The following is a 25,697-nucleotide window of genomic DNA, read 5'->3' on the forward strand; positions in this document are numbered from 1 at the left end:
TCAAACAACTAAGTCTATCCAAGAGCATGTAAAGACCTGACATTCAGAACCTTGGAGTCATCCCATTTGATCACGCACTTTAGCAATTCGAAAGATTTTGTTCAAGAGGATAGAATACTTATTATTTTATTCTACGTTGCATTGTGCATGAAAAACACATCAACAATACCCTAATTTGATTGGTGTTGCCATCCTCATCCCCATATTGGTAGCCACATTTCCTAGTAACTACAATTACTTGTTAAAAATTCAGAAAAGAGAATAATGTTACCCTAGCCTACCATTACTTGTTAAAAAAAATAAACATAAAAACAATTATAACCATATGCCAATTAGTAGAGCTGAAGTTGTGGGTGAGTAAGGAATAGGAAAAAGGAATGTATTTATGATTATTATGTTTATTGCAAGTGAATTAAAAATCACTTTTTAGGGTGGGTTAGGTATATTTTTTTCACTCTGTGGCTTTTTCAAATCTATTGATTAAATAAATAAAAATTGTTGTGGGATCCATCCAAGTTTGCCCAGATAACAGGCTGGTCCAAATCAGCTAGGAAGGGGCTAGGCCCAAACAAGATTCAGACCGATCCAAGTTTGTCCAAGGTTCTTGGCCAACTAACAAAAAAAATCTTTTAGTCATCAAGGCAACATATACCATCATTATATCTTATTGTGTTTAGCGGTTTTTATATTTATGTGCTAATAAAAGGGTTTGTCCAAGGTTCTTGACAAACCTGATAACAGAGTGAATCACAAAAAAGACCTTTTAGTCACCAAAACAACATATACCATCATTATATTTTCTAGGTATTTAGTGGCTTCTACATTTGTGTGTTGATATAGGGTTCTTTGCTTTCTTGACATAATAGAAATCTACTTCATGTGCTGCCACCAGAAGCAAGCAGCAAAGTTTCCCGTACATCTAAAGTTCTAAATTCAATTATTTTTCCTTCAATAAATTATAGTTACTCCAAGAATATCCAAATGGCATAAAGGCAATTATTAACTTTTGATAATCATATAGACAAGAAAAAGAGAATTTGATAACTTGCATAGAGCATGCATAACCATGGAATTTAAATGAAACATGTTTAATGTGTGGCATGTATAGGAATGAATGGAGAAAACTGAACTCCTCCTTGTGAAGACAAAAAAAGTAGAATATCTAAAGAATTCCAAATTTCAGAAATTTGTTCACTTCTGACCATGATAACCATCATCAAGAAGAAAGCTAGTTTCAGTAAGGGATGCTAAAAATGAGCTCCAAGAATCCTATTATAACTCCCCCCTCCCTTTAGATGCAGTTCTAATCCTTTCTTTAGTTATGACTTGTCTTCCACCTTTCAATAGCAATAATCATTAGATAAAGAATTAACAATCCAAAGTGCAGTGTTTATTTACAACATCCCTAGACACTTGGTACATGAGGTGATGTCAATTTTCCATAAAACAGAAAGGATGTTTACAAAAATACAAAAAGTACTCACAATTTAAAAGCATCTCTGGCAATTTATTTTATATTTTAAAATTGATTTTAAGAACATGTTGTCATTAAGGAAAAAAAATAAAACGCAAACAAAACTTCAGAGGGTACAAATGCAATAACCAAATGGCTTGGGAAATAACCTCATCTTTTGCCAATGATGACAATATTGGAATCAGAATTCCTGCATCCTGAAACACAAAAAAAAAGAATTAAAAGAAAAAAGAGAGACGGAATGGATATCAACAATAGAGCTGTCCATTTCCCATACTAAAACATAATGCATCCAATGTAGGCTACCTTCAACTTGGTCTCATGTAATGTCTTCACTGTTGCAATCAAATCAGGTGAAGGAGTGGTCCCATCTGTTAATATCTGCAATACCTGCTACAACTCAAATATTTTTGAATTAATGTACAATGCTGGATGTTCCTTGCCTCGTTTAAAGATTGGAAAAAAAGAGGCAGTAAAGCAAATCATCATACACTTCAAAATTAAACATAGGGCACCATGCAAGCAAGTGAAACAAACCTGCATAAGAAGGCTCTCACTCCCTGCAGGAGGATTAGATATAATTCGAAGTAATTCTGATGATTGTCCTGGTAATACTATGGTGCGTATTAGAAGAGGAATGTGACGTTGAACTGCCTGCATCATATATTGCTTCAGCAACCCAGAAAACTAATACCAGTAACCCTAATCAAAACACATTCTAATTAAATAAGGAAAAAAGGGAAAGTGACCTGCTTTACAGCCTTTGGCGCATTTTTATACATACTGAAAACTTTCTGAAGAAGAGCAGGCTTCTGAATATACAAAATAAATACCAACTTTAGCGATATTTCTAAAATTACATAGAAACTCCATTCAATATTTATAGCCCATATAGGAAACACGTAATAAACCATTTGCATCTATGCATCATCTAACCTAGCCAACTCTTGCTTCAGATAGAAGAAAATTCAAAACCTTTGTGCAGAGAGCAAAGTATAGTGACATGCAGCGCTGTGCTTCTGTAATGGACACATTAGAAACACTATGTTCAGAACCTGGTTGGTCTTTCCCATTAGAACTTTCTCCACAATTCCTACTGGAATTGCTTACTTTTGGCCACCCATTAGATAGATCCTGTTGATTGATACTCTGCACAGGTAACAAATTTCCCATAAATACTATTCAACTTTATAAAAAATCATTATTTTTTGCCCAAAATAGGAAAAAATCAATATATCTTTCTATATACAAGCCAAGATTTTAGAGCACCATATAGAATTATGCCAAGACAATACACCAACCCAAATTTCATACACCCACTGCATAAAAAATATAACAACAATATCAAACAGCACATGGAATGTCACGGTGGGATACACGAATATCATACAAGTAACTTCCACGCTATTTATGACACATATTACACTGCACACCTATCATAATGATTACCATCATCTTGAGTCGAAACAAACCAAAAGTGCTCAGCCTTTATTATTATTAACAAAATATATGCCAGTTGAAAAAATCATACCCATACACCATGTGAAGGATATTATCAAAACTTGAGCACTATCACTATAAATATACATATTTGCTTCTTATCAAATAGAATTATAGGTTTTCAATGTCCCCAAGACCAAAGACAGCCTAAGGGACAGCTGAGCCAGTCATTTTAGCTTTCTGCATTCCTAATGTTCTACTAAGTATTTTGATGAAACTCCCCTATTTCTCAACCTTCTCCTTTTTGAATAGATCCTGTAAAGAAAAAAACCATGCTAAAATAGCTGCATTTTTGGCTCGACCATCACTATAACCTTCACACACTAAAACAAAGTATTTCTCTAACTCAATTGCTCCAGTGGTTCAAAAAACACATATCCTTTCCTCCCATTCTCCTTTTGGCCGAATGGCCTCTTCCATCTACTTGTTTCAAATAGAAAATGATGTGAGCAAATCCTCAATTGGGGCATGAGCATCTTTGCTCTCTAAGTGATCATTTGTGGGATTAAATTCATCAAGATAATATTTCCTCTTTCTCCCTGTTGTCATTTTCCAAATAGACTACCAGAATTTATCCATTACAAATGTCTTCATCTCTTTGCTATTATTGGACATGTATTCAAGTTGTGTTTCGTTTGTTCATCAATTTCATGTTTTGTTTCATCCAAGATTTATTTCACTCATTCAAACTTTTTGGTGACAACCTCAGGCCATCTATTGGCTTCCATTTGTTCAATTATTTTCAGATATATTAAGAGGAAAACCATAGCTATTATCTCAATAGAGAATGTACCTGTTTCTACAAGAACCCCAGAAGGAACCAAAGATTTTATTATGAATTTGTTAGCGGACAAATGTTCTTGAATGCTCTCTATTCGTCTCCATTTTATTTCTAAAGTGTTGCTAGCCCACAATTCAGACTCGTAAAGCACCACCAAAATACTAATATTCTGAATAGAATCCAAAAAGTTTTCCAATCCCATATCTTAGCATCTCTAATTCTATTTTTCTATGCCTGTTTTCTTAATTTTACAAGTTCCCCCAACTATGCTTCTTGCTGAAGTCTATCCCAACATATTTGTACTGTGAATTCTTCAAGGATGCCCCCTTCAAAATAGTACTTCTATTTTCTCTTTCAGTTGCATAACACCATGGAACAGACCCTGATATCAAAATTAAATCATCAACATACAAAAGAAGCCTCAAAACATACTCTCTCAAAAGAACACTATCTCCTTGCATCTTTAACCATTCTTCTTATTTGTCAATATATAAGATAAATAGGAGAGGAGATAGTGACCATCCTTGATAAACACCAATGTTACTCATAAAGCTTTCTAAAAGGCCTGGTTGAGCTTCAATTCTTACTCAAAGTGCTCATATACTTTTATCAAAAACTGCTCTATACTATTACGGTATGTCAAGATCCTTCGTTATACTTACTCCTAGGAACTATGTCCGATGATTCTTGAAGTCCACAAAACAAGAATAAGCTGCTTCATTTGCATTCCATAGTTTTTCAACTGAGTCATTGAGTACATAGATTTACCTACCCATTCTAGGTACGAGATATATCAAAATCGGGTACAGCCCAAAAACCCTATGGAATCACACGGGGTTCGGCTTTTTCCAACATGAAACATTTCCATAATTTTTTGCTGAATCCCTATGTTGGCGACATCAATGTGGTGCTTCCAAGACAACTTTAGCACAATTATGGGTGTTGGCATGATATTTGGAAAAAAAAATCCACTTCTCAATGGTCAAATAAAAAAGCCTAACCCGACTTTTAATTGATTGCTCTTGTTCGATATGTTGTAGAATAGAAAATGCAAACATCGACAGGTTGTAGAGAAAAAAACACAGTGAGGGACACAAGTACATGCATTGCAAAACGACAGGTTGTAGAGAAAAAAACACAATGAGGGACGCAAGTAAATGCATTGCAAAACGACACAATTGGGGAAAACGAGAAAAAATATTGCCGCTTACAGAGACAAAACATCCCAAAAAAATTGCCACTTGCAAAACAAGTAGGGTTTTTTTTCATGATTTCGAATTAAAATTGCTACCTTTTGCTTATGCTTTTAATTTTAAATTTGTTTCAATAATGAAATGTTTTATAAAAATTTAAACAAACCCTTGCTTAAATTTCATAATAAATAATTAATTTTTATAGTTTTACATTTGCTTTCAACTATTAATAATTAATATTACAGAATTTTTTTCTTCATATTGTTTATTAAATTTAATAACAAGATTATTATTATATGATGTACATACAATTTGATTAGGTTTATAGTTCTTAAATTAATATTTATATAATAATGTGACTAATATAATATTTGAAACGTATTATTAAACATTTATGATTTTACATTTATTGTTATGAGACTTTTTCCCCAAGAGAAGATAAAGTTATGAAATAACATTGTAGAATCAAAAAGAGATAAAAATAAAGAATATAATGATCGATTAGTTAAATAAGAAATTAATAAAAACCTTTTATCAAGGGAAAGGAATAATTAAACTATTAAAAGGAAACTCTTGCTAAAGGGTGTGGTGGTTTAGATACAACCCTTTCACACATTATATAAAGCATTCACGTGAGACTTGAAAAGGACTGATGGAGATTACTCAAGGAAGAAGAAGAAAGTGGCTTGGTGGGCTATGGACACTTGGAGAAGGGGGCACACGATGTGTGTCCAACCTAGAGTACAGTGAACACTAAGAACTATCTTGGCCAGGGCTTGGGTATTTGCACTTAAGTATTGTTCCTTATTAAAATAATAATATAATGTTCCTATAATGGTTATCTTAGTTGTTTAGTTTCCTTTTCGACCTCCGTGCTTCTATTCTCGATCATTTCTGTTATGGAAAGATCATCTTGTATTCTCTACTTAAGGAGCCTATCATCTCCTTTTGTGATTATTAATTTAATCAATAATATTTGCATTCCTATGGAACTAGCATTTGTGTATACCGAGGTAGTACACTTTGTTCCTCCTACATGTGCCATGGCTATGAAGGCCAATACCACTAAAACCTTCTCAAATTGACAATGACCATTCCAAGTGCTCATAATTCAGATAACTATAGGAAACCCTTCATTATAAAGATATTGAGAATATGATATATGAATTTGGTGATAACATGATTGATTTATGTGGTTGTGTCATTCAATTTACCATGTCGGACATTTACTCTAGAATTCTTATAAATTATCACATGCATGGAAGGCATTGTTATTTATATCTCTTTTGGACAACATTACCCCATTCGAATAGTAGGGCCACCCTAGTTATGTTAACTCTAGTATTAACAATTATATTAATTCCACCACAAATACTTAATTAACTCTAAGAGAAAAGTGCCATTACATTTACAATTCTAATTATATTAATATAAATTAATTTTGATATTTAATTAAACTAAAAAATATTAATAAATATGTATATAAATCAAATTATAATATTGTAAGTTTGCATATTAATATATTATAGATTTATTTATGTTACTAAAAATATGAATTATAAATTTATAATTATGATAATTTACTTTTTGATAATAAATCAAACATTTAACATTTATTCTTTAATAATTAGCTTTTGAACTTGTTGTTAACAACATAATGGCAACCAACACTAGCTCTATTGATCGACCCACCTTCAAAACCGACCCTAATTTACCTTTATTGAAACATGTTCAAGTGATAGAACATGTAAAACAGAGTGGAACATTTCTTTGGATATACAATTTTTATAATGTGAAGTATACTGAGCTCATACATTCGTGTGAAAACCCATTTATGTGTTATTCCCCTTCAAGGAATCGAAGCATGTCTAGGAAAGGATGATAATGGGCTACCACTTCAACAAATAGCAGAATATATTAGAGAGAAAGAAGAAGTAGATGCAATGGCACAAACCATCCTTTGAGGAGAGGAAGGGGATCAAGGAGGCCCCCTACTTCTCCATCTCATGGTAACTTTCATAGTGTCATAGTAGAGAGCCACCTATCTTTGGGTAGAATTGAAGAACCTATTATTGCGAAGAGGAGCAAGGGGCCATTAGAGAGAACATTTAAGAATGATGCTAAGAGATTGTAGATCAAACTGTCACAATATGTCTATATGCAAACAATTTGTCATTTAATGTTTTATGATCACCATATTGGCAGGATATGTTTAGAAAAGTAAATGAGGCTCCATAAGGGTACACAAAGCCAAGTTATGAAGTGGTGTACAACAGCTAACTAACAATGGAGGTAAAAGCATAGACGATGCATTGGCTCTCATTATGAATTCATAAACAAACAAGGGTTTCAATCATTTTTTATGGATGGAATGATGACAAAAATTGGCCATTAATCAATGTGATTGCAATGTGTCCTAAAGGGGCAATTAATGTTGTGGATTGTGAGGGACAAGTGAAGGATGCACAATTTATTGCTAACATCTTTATACAATGCACTCAAATGTGGTCCAAGTAATAATGGGCAATGCAAAGAATTGTAGAGTTGTAGGTATGTTCATTGAGACAAGGTTTGAACACATATTTTGGACACCTTGTGCTATTGACTCTCTCAACCTCATGCTAAATAAGTTGGGTAGGAAAACAAGTTGGATCAAGAAAATTTATGGTGAGGCTGAAGAGATCGAGATGTTCGAAAAAAACCATCATATGTCACAGGCTAATTTTAGATCATTTTCACAGTTATAGTTGCTAAAGATAATTGAAACACTTCAATTTTTACATTCTAAATTTCACTTTCATAATTACTAATTTTTTTTTAAATTTAAGCATGTCTTCTTTGTATTTTAATTTTAAATTTTAATTTTTGAATAGGTGCTTAGACCTAATTTGCATCCAACACAATCATCTTGAGGCAACTTGTGAAGGTGTGGGAGCCACTTGCTAGAATGGTTATCAGACAATGTTGGTCCCTACAGAGCCAATCCAATACTGAAAAGGCAACAAATGTAAAGCGGATGATCCAAGACATTTGGTGGGAATAAAAGGAATATCTTCTTAGTTTCACTAAGCCCATCATGAATATGATATGTTTTATTGACATGGATAAGCCATTTATGGGAGAAGTATACAATGGTATTGACTCAATGATTAAGAGAATGAAACTCATCATCAATGAAAAAGAGCAAGAATCTAAAGAAACTTTCTACAAAGAGGTGCAAACAATTTCTGTTGAGCAATGGAACAAAATGACCACCACACTACATCTTCTTGCATTTGTATTGACTCCTCAAATTTATAGTGATGAAATTCTTGCTATGCCAACAAGAGTGCCACCATACAAAAATACAAAAGTCAATGATGGGTGTAGGCACCTACGAAATTGTTCCACAATTGTGAAATGGAGGATTTAATTACAAGTGATTTTTTTGATTTTGTAGCCTCCAATGGTAATAGTTCTTCCGCACTACATGACAAGCATAGGAAAGATGCTCGTGCTTGGTTGTACCTCAATAGCCATACATCACCATACCTCCAAGCTCTTGTGATCAAACTTTTATCTCAAGTAAGTTTCTCAATTTATTGCACTTTCTCAATTTATATTGTTGACTATTTTAAAAATAATTAAATTGTACTTGTAAATAAATAAGATCTTTCCTAGAGGCAATGGAAGGGACTCGTGTCCTAGTACAAGATATCAATAAACCCCAAGGTAATATCGAAATATTTCTCACCAGATGCTTAATTTGAATGTTTTTGGTTATCATTTATCCATGGATACTTTACTACTGAGTTATCGGGTTCTCCTTTGGACCCCCTTGGTTCGGGTTCTGGTTCGAACTAGTTCGTGGTTCAGGGCCTGATTCGACTGGGTTTGACCAGGGTTCTTAAAACCCAGAGGTGGTTCGCCCTGGGTCGAACCCAGGTGAACCCAAGTCGAACCAAAGAGAACCACAGACCCAAAGCGAACCCAGGCATCTAGGTGACCCAAAAAGTGATTTTTTATGCCAAATTTAATTTTTTTTCAATTCCGCCTAGGTGGTTCATCCTCTTTTTGCTGTTTGTACAAAATTTTCCATCAGTCATGTGTATCTACGCATGGTACACATGCAATGATTCCTCAACTTTCACCAATGGCAGAACCTATTCCACAAACTTAAACCTAGTTATGAACGATATGTATCTTAATGCACCTAGAAATTCAGGGTTTAACACTTCTTCCCATGCCAATCTCCCAGTAAGGTCTATGGTCTACTCCAGTGCACTGGAACTATATCAGCAGATAGATGCTCAAAATGTGTAGTGGAAGCAAATAAAACCCTTCACGACCTTTGCCCCAACGACATAGGTGGGAAAATATGGTTGGATGACTGTTTCATGCACTATCACAATTCTAATTTCATTTCAAGACTAGATACTAAAAGAATTCTCTTGGTGAACACGATGGATATTACTAAATGTAGAGATGCTTTCGAGAACACAACCAGCAACCTTTTGTCAAATATGTCTGAGAAAGCTTACATCCCTACAAATAAGCATTTCGGTGTTGGAAAAACCAAATATAATGCTAGTGGAACATTATATGGTTTAGTTCAATGTTGGAGAGATATATCAGTACAAGATTGCATAACATGTTTGGCTAGAGCAAGAGAAAATCTAAGCAATTGTTGTTCTACGAAACAAGGAGCCCAGTTTCTGAGTGTGAGTTGCAGGGCAAGATATGAGATATACCCAGTTGAAACCTACTATTGAGATAGGGATACTTGAATACTTTGTCATTTTGATATTAAACTTGATGTATATGATGCTATTATGGTATGATCATGATGCTATGATTACAAGTTTATGTTTGTTTTGTTGTTTATATTATGCTATGTGACATGCTAATCTTAATTCATGCTTATAGGCTGAACAAATATTAAAATATATATATGTATATATAAAACATTTACATGTTTTTGTACTAACGAACCCAAACCCCTTTTCAAAATTTTGTCGTACCGGCGTACCGGTTCTTCGAACCCAAACCCCTTTTCAAAATAGCTTTACTATGATCTCTGCTATTGATTTTGAGAGATAATAGGATCCTTCAAGGTTGGTTCATCAAGCATTGGTTTCAAGCTTACAGCGCAAATGTCATCCAAAATTGCCATATCGGCTATTTTTCCAAATGTTAAAAAATTTCAACAATAAGTATATTTTCTCTTCTTTTGGAAGAGAAGTAGAAAACTAGGCACAAATCTACGTGTTGACGTAGGAAAAGTACGCTCTTCGTTCAGTCAACACAGAATAGAATGTCGAGTGTCCTATCCTCTCTTGAATAAGGAAACCCCTAATGTTGTTCGGACAAATCAAAGGGGATAGCCTCAAGGTTCCAACTGTCAGGTCTTGACTTACATGGGATAACTTAGCAATTGATGTATTTTGTTGGTAAACACAAGGGGACTTATTAATGCTACAAGCTAGCCTGCATCTGGCGATACTTTGATTCTCAAACTAAGGGAAAATACAAGCAAAAGGATAGGGTTCAGGAATCCTAAGGACAATGATAGCAACAATTGGTGATGTCGGTAGACAAATTTCACATAAATTGGTTCCTGCTTAGCCAGAGATATACTCCCAACTCCACAAGAATAGTGCAAGCTCCAAGCAAATAAAGGATTTTTAGACTATGGATATTCATTCAAAAACGCAATTTTGGTGTCGCCTGAGACAAACACCCACAGTTGAACTAAGAACAATATTGGGTTCAGACTAACCATGCACAGAGACCTACAGTCAACAAGCCTCCAATGGTATGAACCTGAAATCACATCAAATACCCTCACACTTCACCACTAAAATCACTGAACATCAACTAACCAGATGAACAGAAACCATGCAAACAAATTAGGACACATGACAAAACACCATGCTTCAATGTTTCATTCACTTGTTCTAACTGCCAATTACAACAATTTCTATCAACAGCTTATACTCTATTCTACTTCTACTCCTAATTTAACTACTTCTAACCTGCTAGCTGTCTCACTCTAAAAATTCTAACTATCTAACCTTCTAAAATCTAATCCTTACAAACAGAGAGGCATTGGCCTTTTATAGATTTTACATTATGAATCAGTGGCCGCGATTGAAACCATCCAATGGTTGTGATCTGCCTTCTAGAAGCCTTGACAGCTTTAACCCATACCTAGTAATTCTCATAACTCCCTGTTGGTGGACGTTTTATTATCTACCGAACACTTAGAATAAAATACCACAAGGATACTCTATCCTCCCCTGAACAAAATCACTACTTGTGCCAAGATTGCGAGAAAGACCACAAGGCGAATCCAAGGTCTATATGTGCAAATGAGCAACTTTAGTGGGATAGCCCTTCGGGTAGTGTATGCTGAAAATCTCAAGGGGGACTTACGCTTGTTAACTGGTATCATTCACAAGTTGAGCTTAGGCAGATTTAACAATTTATGCTCTATGTTTTTTTGGATTTTCTGGTTTAAATCTTCAAAAGAGATAAAAAGGATGAAGGTTTAGGGATTCTATACTACTTCTAAGCTATTCCTATGAACTCAAGAGACGGTAAAGACTAGGTGAAACCGATAACGATGCTTTGTTTCGCCACACTAGGACAACTACGCAAAGAGGGTGCAATCTTCTAAGGTTATGCTTAAGATTTTCACACTTAGGTAGAATACCAACAATTTAAAAGCTCGGGCTAACTTTACACATTGAAAGGAAATCATTTGTCCAACAAAAGTATGAGCAAAATTTCACCAATCAATACTATCAAATCTATCATTCATCTAACAACTTGAAAACAAATTTCTTAAGCAAATCAAATCTAAGTGTTGAAGGGAATATGCAACCATGCAACCATTTAGCAATAAAAAAGATTTAAAAACAATACAAATAATGAATTTTTTATTACTCAAATAGCTCTGTGCAACAATTTCATAAATCTCTCCACACTTAAATGAAATGAGAGTGAGTTTATATAGAGTTTTTGAAAGCAAAATAAAAAGCCAAGATCAATCTAAGATCGATGGTTGAGATCTAGACACCCTAACCCTAGATAAAGTTTCCAAAATAAAATCCAAGATTAACTTCAAAAGAAACAAGTGGCGTGAGATGCTATTTTTTAGGATTGCATCCCTTTCTTCTGATATTCAATGAATTTGGACACACTTCCTCCATGGTGACATCTACACATAAAGCAAAGGTGATCTCCCAATCCAATTCTTGTTTGTGAAAGGCATCTTTAATGGACATGAGGTTTGACGCCTTAGCCAAATTATTCTTCAAGACTAGCCCTATGATGGCAAAGAAGATGTTCTGAACTCTGGCCTTCAAATTCTCCAGCTGCATATCACTCTCTCGGATGGTATCCTTCCCAATCATTTCTATAACCACAAGGAAGATCTTGTCTCGAATTGCCTTTATTTGTCCTTCTAGTCTATCAGCATCATCTTTCACCTTCTCCAAGACTTCATTATGTGCAACCATTGTCCAATGCCAACCGTTGAAATCATAGGCAACCCCTGCTTCAATTATCTTTTGCTCAAACCAACTCTTGAGATGAGATTCCTTTCAGTTCTCTAAGGGATTGAATGATTCTATCCTGGACATATTGGAAGTCAGCCCATATTTTTGTCATGTTCTCAATCCTGGAAAGCAAAGAAGTTTGTTCATATGTTGATGAGATTCCTTCTATGAACTTGGTTGCTTCTTCTTTTATACTTTATATCCAATCTCTAGTTTCTTTGGTTGTTACTGCATCTTCCTCAAAACCTTTGACTACCTGTTGTGAATCCAAAAGTAAGAGAGCTTCTGGATTGGCTTGATCAAGTCACTTAGTAGTCAATTCCCGTATATATTCTTTCAAGCGCTCAACTTCTCTCCTATGTTCATTTTTCTTTTTTGTCTCCTCATCCAACTTTGCCTTCATGAAAGCAACTGAATTGTCTAAGTCTTCTTTTACTTGGGCCTTTGTGCTTGGGCCTAAGTCAAAAGTGGTGATCTCATACTCATGAGGAGCAATGTCTCCCTTTGCTTTGTTCACCTTAGGCACAGCTATTTGCACGGTGCGGTTGCCTATCTCATCTCTCTGGATGGTAGAAAATCTCTTGGATAGCTTCTTCACAGCAGTTTACTCTAACCTGGCCAACAAATCTGACATGTCATCTTCTTCTTGTTCTTCTACTACTAGTGTGTTCATGTTCAACCTCTCCCTCAGCCATTCAAAAACAGTGGGCTGCTCAATGCCTTCTACCTCTTGGTCATCCTTTCTTTCTTTGTCATGTGCGATACCCCGAAGAGCAGAAATCATCCCTTCTAGAAACTCTCCTTCTTCAATATATGTGTCATGCTCTGATTCAAGGATTTTTGTGCCAGTAGAAGATGGTGGTTGTTCGTCTTCTTGATGAACTGATTCTGCATTTTCCTCGTGAACTGAAGGAATTTGTATTTCAGTCAGTGATACATCAACAGTTAATGTGTATTTCTCATTCCTTGATGTAGCGGAACAAGATGGTTCTATCCTTTGCTTCTTCTGAGCAGGTTCTTCATTATCAACTGCCTTCCCCTTCCTTTTAGCACTCTCGCTTGGTCTGGCATTTTGTGTTGCTTCTTCATTTGAAGAATATCCTTCTGCTACTGCCATCAGATTATAAATCAAAGTTATATTCTTCTGCTACAACCTGTGACACTATTGATTAACCCATCACTTTGTATATGTCATGACTGGCCACATCAAGGTAGTCAAGTCTGTTTGCTCTGGTGTTGATCATTTGATAGGAGGAAGAGGTGCATGCTCATCAAAGCTAGGTTGAGTATGCTCTCCGCTATCTTCTAACTAATCTGGTACGAGAAAAGGTTGAGTCTCTCTGATGAAATTTATTGATAGCCTGGAATATAATATTTTCCTGATTTCATACTCATTAGTAGCATTTGCCCAGAAATCTTCTATATCCATTTTATGTCTAAATCTTTCCTCCTTCGCTGACCTGATGTTATTGTGAGGATCATAATTAGCTCTAGATTGGTAAAATGTGAAACGATACCACTACATCCCTAGCCTGGCACTTTCAGCTGCCTACGCAATTAAACAAGATTCTTCCATATTTCCAATGAAGAATGGGAAAGATATGGCTGCCTTTTGCCTTACTCTTTTGAAGCTCTGATATGTTTCCAAGTGTTTGAGAACTTCCAATAGGACCATCCTATTGGTTGGGTAGATTGGCAATCGGTAAGGATGGTTAGTGAAACCTTGGATTCTGATATAAGTGAACTTTGGAAACTGGATAAACCAGGATCTGTACCTGCTGATTAGGCTTTTTGATTCAGGGGAAAGTCTCTTATGAGTACCTCCTTGCAATGTTCTTGTGATGTACATCAGGAATGCGTCATGGGCTCGGAAACTTTTGTCCTTAAGTTGCAGCTGAGGATAACAATCATATGATCGGAATTCATTCTCACCACCTCCTACTATGCCTTTACAAATCAGTCCTAAATATCTGTAAGTTGCAACCAATAGATAGATTATGTAAGAACACATGTGGAATGTCTTTGTCCTTTCCAAGTTCATCAATTGTTCATGAAGGTTATTGCTGATTATACGGGGCCAATTGAGTTACATCTATGAAATAATACATCCATGAAATAATACATCCATGTCACGAATAGCTGACCCTTAGGGCTGCCCGTTACCCTATTCAGCAGTAGGATGATATCACCATATTCTTCATTGAAGTATGGACGCAACAAATACTTCGTTACTTTCCCTTGAGGTCTTTTCTTCTCCAACCAAAACTTGTTCAAATTTGTGGCACAGAATTCAGGCTGACTATCATAGACCCTTTGGGCCTGTCCTTTAGTCTTGTAGGTGGCTTTTGTTGATATATGTAGCTAGGTCGGAGCCCTTCTAGGGCCGACCTAGCACACCTAGCACGTTTGGATGACTAATGGGCTCGTGGCCTTAGTCATGTCCTATTATCCTTATCTTGATGTAACGTGTTGGGGTCTTGTAACGTGTGGACCTAATTTGGCGCCACCTCAATGCATTTGTTTGTAATTCCTTATGCTAGCTGACTTGGAAAATCAAAAGGCTAAGTCACCTATATATATACAAGTCACAATTCATTGTTAACACACACATTATCACTCAGCAAACCTATCCTATCAACGAACTACTTCGGTGATCAACGAATTATAATCAGAGGTTAGCGAACTGCTTTTAGAGAGCAGCGAATCTTGTCAAGGCACAGCAAACTCCCTTGAAGGACTGTGAACTGGTCTGAAGGAGGCAGCGAACATCATCTGAGGGTCAGCATATCAACCTTGTAGACAGCAACCTCAATCTGCCTTCCTCCTTGTCACAGCAACAGTTGTATTGTAGATAAGTTTATAATTGCTATCTGCTCTAGGGGTCTGTGCATATTTACTGACAGCTTCATGTGTTGAAGCTCATTGTAAACTCTGTTGATTACAGCCTAATCTAGATAATTTGGTTGCTGGGTTTTTCCTCCAAGAGGGAGGTTTTCCTAGAGTACATGTGTGTTATGTGCATGATTTACTTAGCATTCTGGTTTTCATTCTACATTGCTAATCTGATTACTTAAAATCAACAGCTTTACTGTGGTTTGGTATGCCAAATGTCTCTTGGATGGACAATTCTAAAAGATTTGCCATGACTCTTCCATCTGGTGCAATGATTTCTCTCAATTGTGCTTTATAGTGTAAAGCACATTCAACTATTAGCTCAACACACTCTTTGGCTGGTGGGAATCCAACTGCCTGGACAATTTCATTATGCATCATTTTGCGGGCAATAGGTGTAGGAATGTGTCCATCATGTCCATACATTATTTTCTTAAATTCCTCCATATCAACATGTCTGAGGTTTGTGTCACTGATATTCTTCCATTTGGATTTGATTTTGGACTTCAGCTATACTCCTTTGCTAGCAAACTTCATTGCTACCTGTAAAAACACATGAAAATTCCATGTTATTTTCAGAATTTAATTCTGATTTTAAATTCTTTCTCTGAAAATTTCACTTTCAGCCTGTTAAAAGGTTAAGTTTCTGCGAAAAAACGAATTGAAAGTGAAGGGTTTGGTCAAGAAATTGATGAAAACTGAGAAAATAAGATAGAAAGGTGAGGAAATTCAGTCAAATTGAGTTTTTGAATCCTCTTTATGACTGAAATTTATCTCTGATTCTGAAAATCTATCTTAAAATTAGTGAAAAGTGCTTAATTTCTAGACCTTTAACACTTAGAAGAATCTTCTTCTGAACAATTCTTCTTCAAAAATCCAAAATTCATAAAATTTAAGAGAAAACTTCTCTTCAATTCTCTCAAAAATTTTCAACCTAAATAATGAATTGTGAAAGTGAATTGGTTGAAAATATATAGAGTTTAGGGTTCTTAAATTTAGAAGTTTTTGTTTTGTTTTATTGTTTTTTTTATTTCAAAATAATTTTTATTGTTTTTTTGTGTTTTAATCTATCCAAAATGGAAAGTTTTATTTTTTCTCTCAAAAATTCGATCTTATCAAGGAATCTTCTAGAACTTTATTAATGGAAAGTGTTGAGAATTATTTTTAATTTTAATTTTCGAAAATAATTAAAATTTAGTTCATGTGACATTTATTTTCCAACATGCTGGTCTGATTCATGTGAAAAAAAAATTTGATCAAAATTTATCTTTGTTCCTAGCATGTTAGCTTGATTGTCTTCAAATTTTAGGTCTCTAGCTAGGTATCTTTACATATTCCATTTATGCCCAAATGAATTAATTTGTGTTTGATCAACTTGCAAGGGTTTGGACAATTTCTTCATCAATGCGGACTTAGACAATCCTTTGCCACCTTCCTCCCTTCCTAGGCGGACTTTAGAGTCTTTAGTCATGGGTGAATCATGTCATCCTTGTTTCAATATTTTCTTCTCATCTTATGGGCGGAGTCTAGACCTTGTTTGCCCATCTTCTTATGTGCCTAGGCGGACTTTGTCAAATCTGAGACAAGGTGAACTTTGAAAGAGTTTGAACGGTCATACATCTTCTTGTCTTGAGCAGATTTAGGAATATGATCAGACCATCTGATCTTATTTGAACAAAAATTGAACCATCTTTCTCTTGTACTAAGCAAATTAGAAGGGTTTGGAAGTTGTTTTTGACATTGTGCTTGTTGTTCGTGGTGAATTCCAAGGTTGATCAGACAATTTGTATTGTATTTCTGTCATGCCCTTTATCAAGGCTTATTTCATCTTCATTTGATGCTTTATTTGTCCAACCCTGGGCGGACTTGGATCATGTCATGCCATGTTTTGTAAGATAAATTTCAACTTTGAATGTTCTCTTTCTTGGCAGAATTTATAAGCTTTGGACAGGTTTGTATCATACTTGGAAGACAATCACGTGTATCAAATTTGAACAATCTTTCTCTTCCAAGGCGGGTTTGGAGATGATTAAGAACTTAGGATATTTAGCAAACCTTTAGTCTGTTATCTTCAACCTTACTGATCATGATTGCAGCAGTTCGACAATTTTCTTTGGCTTCCATCTCCTTGGATATGTGAATTTAGATTACTTTCTTCTTGTCTGGGCAGGGTTTACACAAGTTCGATTTATACTTGAAAGATCATCAAGATCTTCAGCAAACCTTCAATTTGCTGTCTATGATGATCTTGGATGAGTCCTGGATATGTATCTTTCTCCAAATTTGTCTTGCCTTCCTATCAAGGGCAGATTTGATAGTCTTTTGGACAAGGTAAAGTGCAGATTTGATAGATTTCTAAGGAGACTATGTGCAAATTTGATTTATCTTTCTCTCCCTAGGCGAATTCAAGGATGATCAATGGTGAATTCAGAATATGATCAGATATTACGAGCTTTATTGTCTTATCATCAAACCTTCAATCTGCTGTTAATAGCGAACTTGGAGAATATGCTGCACTTCTTGATTGCTTCCTTCAATCCCTTGGACTCGCTTTATCCCTTATCTCTATGATGAATTCTTCTGAAAGTTTGATAATCTGATCAGACTTTGGAACTGCTTCTTTGGCGAATTTTAGGAAGAATTCAAACTTTGCTTGGAAGAAAGAAGTATCAATGAGATGAAACCTTCTTTTATAGCTTCTTAGATGGCTTCTAGAAGCTTTATTCTATCTTCTAGAAGTTCAAACTTCTTGCTTGGCACACAAGAAAGTAATTTTAAGAAAGTTTTATTGCTTTATTCCTCCTTTAGGAAGTTCGAACTTCATTGCTTTCTTCTAGAAGGGAGTTTGGAAGACGTTCTTTCATATTTGCAAAATTAGAAAGTTTTATAGTTTTATTCTTCCTTTAAGAAATTTGAACTTCATCCTTGGAAGCTTCCATTATGTTTTAGAAAGTTTTAATTGCTTTATTCTAGAACTTTATTTTCTTTCTAGAATATGATCTTGAGGAAGGTACTTGACATGTCACCTGTTTTATTGACTTAATTGCTTTCAAATGCCAAGTCATCATACTTGTTATCTTTCTCTCTTTGAAGTGCCATGTCGCCATTTTATTGCCAACTTGGCAATTTATATCATCCTTATTCTATGAAATCTTCAATTTCACCTAAGTGGGCCCTACATCACCTTGGTCATTCTTTCTTGGTGGACTCTTCAACCTTAGGACTAGGCGAACTTTAGAGTGCATAATGCCAACTTGATAAAGGCGGACTTTAAATTCCTTGACATGTCTTCTAGGCGAACTTTAAATTCCTTGTGCCATGTTTTATCAAGGCGGACTTGGATCTACCTTAGGACATATGCACACTTTCTTAAGCGGACTTGGCACAGTGTTAGGCATGTCATTCTAGCTTGAGCTTGACAACATGTAAGAGTTTGCTTGACATTCGCCATGAGTTAGTTGACCCTTGGTAAGAGTTTGCCATCTGTCAAACAATTTTAGCTTGGCCATGAGGTGCACTTAGAAGATTGTCAGACATTCTTGTGTATGAATAAGCTTAACCGTAGGCAAGAGTTTGAGTGACTCTTGCCATGAGTTAGTTAAACCTCGGTAGGAGTTTAACATTTGTCGGACAATTTTACTTGGACAACTCTCGTATGCCTTGGCAAACATTGATCCTGCTTAATTATCTTCTATGCTTGTCATCCTTGGATGATTTTGACTGATCATCTACCATTCCACTTGCCTAACCTTGAGCCTTGTTGAACTTGTCTAAGCATCTGCCATTTTTACTTCTTCAACTTAGGCAAAATTTTCAATGTGCCATTTCCAATCCCCTTCCTTTATACTTTATCAACAATATTCATGCCATGTTCATACCTTGTTGGTTCATCTAGAATAGAAAACCCTAATCCGGATTTCCATTTTGCTTTTTGCACTTGGAGACCTTATTTGATCAACGATATTCATTTCATGTTCATACCTTGTTGGTTCATTTGGAACAAAAACCCTAATCTGGATTTCCATTTTGCTTTTTGCAGTTAGAGACCTTATTTTCGAAATATGAGAACATGGGTACTGATAGATGGCTGATCTTCTCGAACAAAACCCTAATTAGGGTTTGCATTTTGCTTTTTACCCTTAAAGACATAATTTTCAAAATCTGAGAACATGGGTAGTAATAATTTGGCATGGGAATCAAAACCCTAATCTCAAAAAAAAGCAAAATTTCAAACTCTTACTTTTTACACTTAGAAGCAAAAAATTTCAAATCTGACGACATTAGCGGGATCAATATGACCTAAATAACAAAACCCTAACCTTAGAAAAAAAAAGTAAAAATTTTGAAGCCTTGCTTTTTATATCTAGAGACAAGATTTTCAAATTCCGACAAAATGGGTAGTAATGAAATGAGTTGAGGAGCAGATCCCATATGCCACTTTCAAAAAAGCAGAAAAAACAAAAATTTCTAAAAATAGAAGGTTGTTAGAAATGACCCAAAGCAATTGCGATCCTCGTCCTTTGGACCTTCTGAACACTTTGACAACACTCAAATGCAATTCTAAGCGAGATTTCTCTGTTTGGCTTGGGATGACCTCAAAACTCTGACTCTTAATCTCTCAAAATGAAGATTTATGAAAATGCAAAGCTAAGACAAAACCCTAAAAGCAAAAAGAGGGGGCCCCCATCTACGATGGGGAGATGTGTGAATTAGGTCACAACACTCCCCAACTAACTTTTCAACTACTTTCAACCACAGGACAATCCTCGGTAGATGGGGAAATAACTAACTTTTGGCCTTCTTTTTATATTGCATTATATTGAGCCAAAGGTAGTTATTTTAAAGTATAATAATTCCCTTTTACAAAAAAAACATTTCTAGCTGTCATTTCCAATTGTCAATCCTCTAAGTTCGCATACTTCTTGTAGCATCCTGTGTTCTGTCACAGTGTTCGCATACCCCCTTTACAAAATTTGGTGTTGTTTTCAAGGATCACAAGGGAAAAAGCAAAACAATTTAAATTGCTCAAAAGGAAACATTCAAACTTTATTATATTATTTTTATTTTTTTTAATTTTGAAAGTACCTAAAACCTAGTTTGGTGTTTTTTACGAGAAGATAAGGGCGATGCTTACAAAAGAACGACCCCCATGTCTTTGTCGAACTTTATTATATTTTTGCCAAACTTTACTTCATGATAACCTAACATCTTCTGGTATTACTTTGGTCAAAAAAGTGGGGATTCAAAAATAATATTTTATTTTAAACCACCTTGCTTGCTACATATTGAACTTTATTTGGGCGCTTTGATTTTGGGGTTTTAAATCGGCAATAGCAAAGGGGAATATTGGAGGCAATGACAACTTCAAACATCGACCCTTGGCCAAAAAAAAATGCCGAACTTATAACTTCATTCCCCCTTCGATATTTACTTCAGCGATAGCAGGAGGTTTAAGAAAAAGCATCACTCCTCTTTGTTTTCAAGTGCTACTTAGATATTGTTTCGGGGCCATTTTTGAAAAAATGATTGCTCAAATAAATGGATTATCTATTCAACGATATACAACAGTATATATAGAGATTACAAGGCGACATTCTAAATTAATAACTAGTCATTTGTAATGTCCCCATTTTTTCTCTAATCACTCAGTTGCATAGTTTTGCCTATTAGCCACCTCCGCAGGCAAATTAATTGATTAGGAGGTGATATTTTCCATCTTTGGGGGCTTATACTTAGTCATTTATTTGACTTGGATGGATAAATACATGTACTTTATAATATTTATTATAAAGTAATGATAAAGTTACTTTTTCTTAAATTAGAAAAGTAAACTTATAAAGTAACTTTATAAAAGCACTTTATATTAAGTGTTTGCTTAAGTGAGCACTTGGGCCCACCTTGCACGTCCACGAAGAGGCATATAACATTTTAAAATGTTTTAAGATTTCATAAAGTGCAAAGCCAAGGTTGGGCGTGGCTTTTGGAAGAAAAGAAGATTCTTTTGGAATCTTAAAAGATGCCTCGAAAGAGTTCGATTAGGGTTGGAGGCCATTATATTTTTGTTTTGGCTCTCATTTTTGGTATTCTTGGTTTATTTTCTTCATCTTCATAGCTGGAGTTATTCTGCAAATTCAGATTTGCAGGTTTTGGTAAGGATTTGAGAATGAAATCTCCCATATTCTCACAGGTTGGACATAGCCCCTACCTGATTTGGCACTATTTTCAGTAATTCAGATCATTGGAGGACCAAATTGAGTGATTTATCAGCTGAAGCAGCAAGGAAAGGGTTTGGACAGCAAGTATTGATCAGATTGGAATGTTTTACAGCAAGTTTTCCTCTCCTAAATGCCAGCCGTACCATTCTAGGGCCAGCCGTACCTTCCCTACTTGCCTAGAATCCATAAAAAATAAATTGAGGGGTTTTACTTGGGATTTTTGGTACAAATCTCATTGTCAGCGGTAGGAATAAAGATTGGAATCATTCTTTCAAGCTTATGATGTCACTCGAGAGAGATAGGAGCAAATCAATGTGGAAAATTGCCCATTTACAGTAAAGTCTCCTAGGGGTTTGAAGGAAACAGCAACAGTTTGGTCAATTTATGTTAGATTTGTTTTTGGTAATTATTTACTAGAGGAAATAAACTCATTGAAGCAGTTAGGACTCATTGATAGCTCCTGTAGCAACACCTGGACTCATTTACGCTAATAAGGCAGCCCTCTAGGCAAGGCGTTGGACCCCTAGTAAGCCAATTTTGGCTTCTCTTTGGTGAATTCCATTGTTTTTTGGCTTTTCATAACTGCTGTTACAAATTCAGTCAATCTGAAATTTAATGTCAATCATTAGCTTATGTTTATTATTGACTTTCAATTGCATTAATTCAATTCCCAAGCACACATACTTTGCAAAAACACAAAAAAAAAGTGAAAAACCACAAAACAAACAAACAAAACCAATTTCCTTCTCGCTGGTCAAAGAATACAAAAATCAGAAAAGTCAGTTAGCTTGCTACATTCCTGCGGGGGTTGGGACAGAGACTGAGTCGAAAGAAGCACCAACGTGAACATAGGTAACGGAAATAGAGACAGTAACTACCGGAGCATAGTTAGTTCCAATCACAGATCCAAGATCCTAATCCGAGTAATGACGATCTATGAGCACATGGCAATTTCCTAAAGTGGGCATAAACCACCTGCTTAATGTATGAGCTATGCCGAACTCATATGGGCTGGGGGTTTACGTACTCTTCGAACTGGAACCCTTTAGAATAGTAGGGCCACAGCCCCTTCAAATAGTAGGACCCTGCACCATTAGCAGAAGATCCATACCCACCACCAGCAGCAAAGCCAGTAGTCTAAGATCTTGTTGATTCGGTTGAGTCAGTAGATGAGTCAGAAGTTGGTGAGGTTGGTGAGTCAGCATCTTTCATCATTTTAAGTGAACTAAAAAGCTAAAAAAGCTTAAAGTATTAAATAAAGCTTAAAAAGCTAAATAAAGCATAAAAAGCTAAATAATATAAAGCTAACTATGTGTCTTTAATAAAAAAGCAATAGTTTCACTTAACGCACAAAAAAAAGCTAAATAAGTCGACTAAAAAGCTAAATAGCTAGATAATTCCACAACTAAGATGACAACTAAGAATAGAAGATGAACATTATAGAATAGATATTAATATTATTTTAACACCCTCCCTAATGATCATTGTACTCAATACCCTACAAAAAACATTGTAGGTGTTATGAACACAAATGCAAAGAACACTCTGTTGCTACGGAGACCCTCCCAGGATCTGCAGAATGTAAATGACCAAGAGTACCAAAAGCCATCCAAGCAAATGAAGCCCTCACACGCGAATTAGAAATCTAGCACACACGAATTACTGAAGCCCGAAACCATGATTTTGAGGAAAAATCAGTAAACCCTTTTGCAGAAGAGTACTGAGCACTAATTGCTCTAGTAACTCCAAAACAGACTGCAAGATACCACGGTTGCAGATGTTCGCCTTGGCAACTACAAGTGTGACCCAAACTTGATTGCAACAAAGCACGATTTTTGTGGAAAAACCCGTCAAACCCTATAAACAAGAACTCTCTAAAAGAGAATTCACAATTTTGAGCAGAAAATCAAAAAACCAAGAAATCTAAGGTTGCAAATCAACGTTTTTTTGGAAAAAAACGGCAAAACCCAAATAACCAAAATCCTGCGCAAACATCGTGGATTACAGATGATAGTTTTTTAAGCATAAAATTATAAACCCCACGAACAATTTTTGAGGAAAAAAACCGTGAAAACCCTAAATTGTCACGCGGCAAAACACCAGACATCACGCGGCAAAAGCCTATTTTTTGAGGAAAAAATCAAGTAAAACACTCCCATGATTTTTTGTGGAAAAAATCAAAAAACCGACAAACAATTTTTCAGGAAAAAATCATGAAAACCATGGGACTTGTAGGACGAGAGGTCTGGCCCAAATCAATTTGATGAAGTCAATGATATTCAAATATCATCAACATGCATTGTTTCCAAGTGTTGTTGCAGTTGTTGAACTTTTGACTGTGTTCCAACATGATGTTGGTCAAAGATGCTATCACGAAAACCGAGATTGAAGGAGGTCAACCTAGTGAAGGCACAAGACAAAAGAATCTAATTAAAAGATCAAAATAGAAGCAACTGCACAAAAAAATTGAAACCTGGAGCAGAATTCGAGGCATGAATCCCAATGCACGAATTTTGAGGTTTGTTGAAAAGACCCAAAAATTAAAATTTCTTGCAAATTTGAACCCTAAAAATTTTTTGAAAAAAAAATCAATGAAAAAACAAACAAAATAGACAATTTTAAAAAAAAACGTTAAAAAAAAGCAATGCAAAAACCCTAGCAACTTGTTGCAGCCTTGAAAATTGCGATTATGTCACTAAAGGATGGCGAAAATCGCAAATAGCAAAAAACCACGGGATTTCCACCAAGAAATTGTGCCAAGAAAGCACAAAACACACATGTGGAGAGGTCGGAGCACACACAACACGAACTAACGCGATGTAGACGTGGAGGATGGTTTGCGACACATAGAGAAACAACCCCAATGTCGCACCCTTGCCGGAAATCTGTTGCGTGCCCTAGTGACAACTAGACAGCTCTGCACGAGCAAAAAACGACCCACGAAAAAAAAATCGCACCAGAACACGAAAAAATAATACACGCGATTTTCCTCCTTGCGCGATGCTGAAAAAACCCACACGAAATCCATGGTGCGAAAAAAAACAGGCCGCAGAAAAATCGCGAGGAAAACCTGCACGTGGTCAACACTCTGCGATTCTACAACAAAAACCCTCGCTGCGATTTTTCTTCAGGAAAGGACCAGAAACGAAATCCTCAGCACTTCCCAAAAAGGAACATGAAAAATTCCAAAAGCTCACGATCTGCTTGCAAACAACAATCTAATTATTTTTCATAGAAAAATCACTTGAAAAAAAATTTGGAAATTATATCTAGGTAGCAAGAGGCTATGAATTTTTCATTAAAAAAATCGCCAAATTCTGAAAAAGCCCATCGACCCGCTCTGATACCATGAAAAAATAATTGCTCAAATAAACAGATTATCTATTCAACAATATACAACTGTATATAGAGAGATTACAAGACGACGTTCTAAATTAAGAACTAGTCGTTTTAAGTGAAAACTAAAAAGCTAAAAAAGCTTAAAGTATTAAATAAAGCTTAAAAAGCTAAATAATATAAAGCGAACTATGCGTCTTTAATAAAGAAGCAATAGTTTCACTTAACGCACTAAAATAGCTAAATAAGTCAAGTAAAAAGCTAAATAGCTAGATAAGTCGACAACTAAGATGACCACTAAGAATAGAAGATGACCATTATAGAATAGATATTAATATTATTTTAACAATTTTTTGGGAATAACAAGAGGGATGGTAAAAAAACATTTTTGCATTTCTCTTCTCAAGACTAAGGATGCCCAAATTTTGTAAAATCTCGACAATATTATCGGCATTGTATGAAGCTTGGGATTTTCAAAACACGAAATATATTACCCTGAAAATACCGAACAATATTCCCTGTGTTTTTTGAGGGTTTCCTCAGGTTTGGAAGGCACGACAACAAAAGATGATTCATTTAGAAAAATTCCGAACTTTTCTTGATTTTCGGTGTTTGGATGTGAAAGAAAACGACTTTGCTCAGAGTTGTCCCTCTCGCGGGCAGGCTTCAAGGAAGGGGGTCCCCGTAATAGAAGATGAGGAATGGTGTGCATAGCACAACACTACATAGAGCTAAATCTGCACCAGGCAGTACTGAAATTGTTAC

At 35.6% G+C, this 25,697-nt stretch overlaps 1 protein-coding gene across 2 annotated transcripts in view; it reads right to left on the reverse strand.

Moving 5' to 3' along the window:
- LOC131067516 (uncharacterized) overlaps positions 1-25,697 on the reverse strand; it is a 195,141-nt gene that overhangs the window by 52,501 nt on the left and 116,943 nt on the right. For both annotated transcript variants that reach the window (XM_058002548.2, XM_058002547.2), the window contains exons 15-19: positions 2,450-2,623; positions 2,224-2,286; positions 2,012-2,128; positions 1,781-1,864; positions 1,624-1,671 (exon numbers count right to left, since the gene is read on the reverse strand). In XM_058002548.2, the coding sequence (XP_057858531.2) occupies positions 1,624-1,671; positions 1,781-1,864; positions 2,012-2,128; positions 2,224-2,286; positions 2,450-2,623 (486 nt within the window). The remainder of the gene's footprint in view (positions 1-1,623; positions 1,672-1,780; positions 1,865-2,011; positions 2,129-2,223; positions 2,287-2,449; positions 2,624-25,697) is intronic.

This window comes from Cryptomeria japonica, chromosome 10 (assembly GCF_030272615.1).
Source record: "Cryptomeria japonica chromosome 10, Sugi_1.0, whole genome shotgun sequence".
NCBI classification, from domain to species: domain Eukaryota; kingdom Viridiplantae; phylum Streptophyta; class Pinopsida; order Cupressales; family Cupressaceae; genus Cryptomeria; species Cryptomeria japonica.